This window comes from Oculina patagonica, chromosome 13 (assembly GCF_052425735.1).
Source record: "Oculina patagonica isolate OP01 chromosome 13, crgOcupat, whole genome shotgun sequence".
Classification (NCBI taxonomy): domain Eukaryota; kingdom Metazoa; phylum Cnidaria; class Anthozoa; order Scleractinia; family Oculinidae; genus Oculina; species Oculina patagonica.
The window spans coordinates 13,542,001-13,544,920 of record NC_135770.1 but is presented as its reverse complement, the minus strand read 5'-3'; the positions used below and the strand labels follow the sequence as shown (position 1 = coordinate 13,544,920).

The 2,920-nt window shown below is 38.3% G+C and overlaps 1 protein-coding gene across 1 annotated transcript in view; it reads left to right on the top strand.

Moving 5' to 3' along the window:
- Positions 1–1,581: 1,581 nt before the first annotated feature.
- LOC144634823 (uncharacterized) overlaps positions 1,582–2,920 on the top strand; it is a 3,456-nt gene continuing 2,117 nt past the window's right edge. The window contains exon 1 of the mRNA XM_078493856.1: positions 1,582–2,920. This exon is cut by the window's right edge and continues 1,332 nt beyond it. Coding sequence (XP_078349982.1) covers positions 1,657–2,920 — 1,264 coding nt within the window. The 5' untranslated portion in view covers positions 1,582–1,656.

Sequence of the window (2,920 nt, the reverse complement as noted above, 5' to 3'; positions counted from 1 at the left end):
TGATTTTGCTTGGTATTTAATTTTTGATAGGCCTTTTAAACATATTTTTTTCTTGCTTTGGTCGTCAACTTATAACTAAGTTTTACTTTTATACGTTTTCTGAACTATCTCGACTGACTTGAAACAAAATGCTAATTCACGATAACATTAAAAAAAAAAACACACAAGATATTGTTCGCCTCATGTCTGCAGACTGTAGTTTTTGCGCATACAAATACGGATCATTTTGCGAGTTAACAGGGAACCTTTAGATTTGATTTTGACGTCCGACGCTTACTTTAAAAAGACTAAGGGGCCCACTCAAAAGTGCGCACAACTTTCCGTGAAACGAAATCGCAGCGTGCCCGCCGACCCTCTTACCCAGGTCCGGGTTGTTCAAAGCACGAAATGGCTAATCCAGGGTTAGGAAAGAACATCACAAATAGCACGATGTGTTAGTTCACTGTATCTAACGGTATTACATCATGCATGACTTTACCTAAACATGGGAAGACGTTTAGTTCCCAATATAGGAATGAAAACTTTGCCGTCACGGCTCCGCACGTTCGATGAACGTCTGCCCAGAGATCCCCTGGGTTGTATGTGAAAGTAAAGTCTACCTTCAAGCCAAGTGGTCCATCAGGCCAGAGGTATCACGGTTTCCATAGCATGAAGCTATTAGGAGTGTATTACCCCCTCAACCAACCAAGTGACATTTTAGTTTGAAAAAACGAGTGGCTTGTCCTTGGTTGCTTTATCTAATCTAATTAAATTGGGAATTCTTTATTGGAATATATCTGAATTAACAAGGAAGTAACACGAAATCGTTTCATATCTTAGGACAATAATATAGGAATGGTTGGAAATTTAAAATTTAAAATTCGACGCTGTGATCCATGAATAAAACTATTCTAATTATTTGCAATAGTCCTCATTAAATTTCTCGTAGAAAGATGATGGAAAATAAAAGCAATTACTGACTAGGAGACGTTATGTTGATGTAGCTGACTTAGCAATAGATAGTTGATGTCCACAGGGTTTTACACTGATTTTCGAACCATGTTCTATTCATTGATAATTGAAAATATTTCAGACCCTATCGTAATGTTATCGATCCAGTTTTGAAATTCCAACTTGAGATAGTTTCGAAAGCGTTTCAAATGCAAAGAATTGTTAGTTATCGTTCGGAAATGTTCAGTTTTGAATACTTCAAAATCTTTGACATTTTAAACAGGTTATTGCTGTTTCGTTTAATTTCAAACCATGTAATATTTTTCAAATATTATGCAAAAATAGACCAAACACCCCTGGAAACATGTTTCATGGTATTGGCTAGGTCCCAGCATGTTTCAACTAAGTAATCCGTTTAAAAAGTACGGCCTTATTACTTCTGAGTTTGTTTATTAACAGCTCATCCTAGCTCCTAGAAGTAAAATAACAAACAAGAAATCTAATCTTTGAGAAACGGTATCACGCAGATCAGCCGTGCTGAAAACAAAACCGGTTCGATAGAACAGGAACAATTAACGTTTCATTTTGGGGTTTGATCGTTTCAGCAAATTCAGTTTCGTTCCACACGTTGTTGTTGGGGTAATGGCTGAAACATAAGCTGTCAAATATATCGTCGTCGATATAACTTTTATTGGCATATTGTTCTATATACAGTGGTGGTGTGCAATGGCTAGCAGTACACTGATAGAGCTGTTTGGTCACATTGTGTTCAGTTTTACACGAAGCGTTACAGAGCATTACAACCCAGAAGAACCTGAATACACGGCAGAGTCTTTTGGCTACGATCCTCTACAAAGCACAGGTCGAGAATGGTATTATCATCCTGTTGATGAGCTTATTTATCAAGAATACAGTGAAAGAGAAGTCACCAGCACAAACTATCTAGCGAGTAGCAGTCATAATGTAAGAGTTATAGATGCGTTCTCACCAGAGGAGAACGAAGAAACGCAAGAAAATCAGCAAGACGAAGACAAGGATGAAATGGCTTGGAGGAGGCTTAGACCATCCCCTCTACAGACGGTTTTTAAATCAATGTACATTGGAGCTTTGATTTCACTTCTAGCCGCTTCCATCTTAGGTACGATATTCATGATGATGTCTTATCTAGTCTACAAAACAGTGATGAACTGTGAATATCAACTAGACAAAACTATTTCGGTTCGCGAACAATGGGCGAGAACAATTGCCAGTATAATAAGTGTTGCTTTCTATTACATATGCCCTCTTATAAGTCTCTTACTTCTTTTTCGGTTATATCAGCTAAAAGGAGTGAAAAGAAAACTAATTGTGGTGTGTTTTGTTATGTACTGTTTGGATGCTGTTTATCGTGGAGTGCTACAAGCAGTGGGGAAACCTCTCTTCATGTTACCTGCCTTGCAGAAGTCTTTGTTTTATGTTCCACTTTATAGTTTATTTTTCACTTATGTTTGTCTTCAATGCTATTTTGCCACAAAACACTTGTTTTCACCGTCAACGAAGCTGGCAACAATGATTTGTAAAATGGCAACGCCAAGTTTCTGCTCTATTATCACCGTTTTTCCCATCAAGTTTTTTATTTACACGGCGTATATCAAACAAGACAAAGAAGGTAAACTTCTAATCGCCCTCTTCTCTCCTCTCATGGGTGTGGCTGTTAAAGTAATCTCACGAATTTGTGTTCAGCGGTTATGGAACATCACGCATCCGGGACATTCCTTTGTCTTATTAGCACCGTTGTATTTTTCATTGGCTGTCATGTTTCGAGTTTTGCAAGCAGATCTTAATAGTTTAAAATCCATCGCTGTTCTTGGAATAGTTCACGGCTTTGCAGAAGTCATAGAACGCAGCACCTTGGTTGTTGTTGATCACATCTGTCACCAGATTTGTAGACGAGCATCAACTGCTTGGGGAAGTTTTCGTTCTCCCCGCCGCGAGAGACTAACGGCTGATA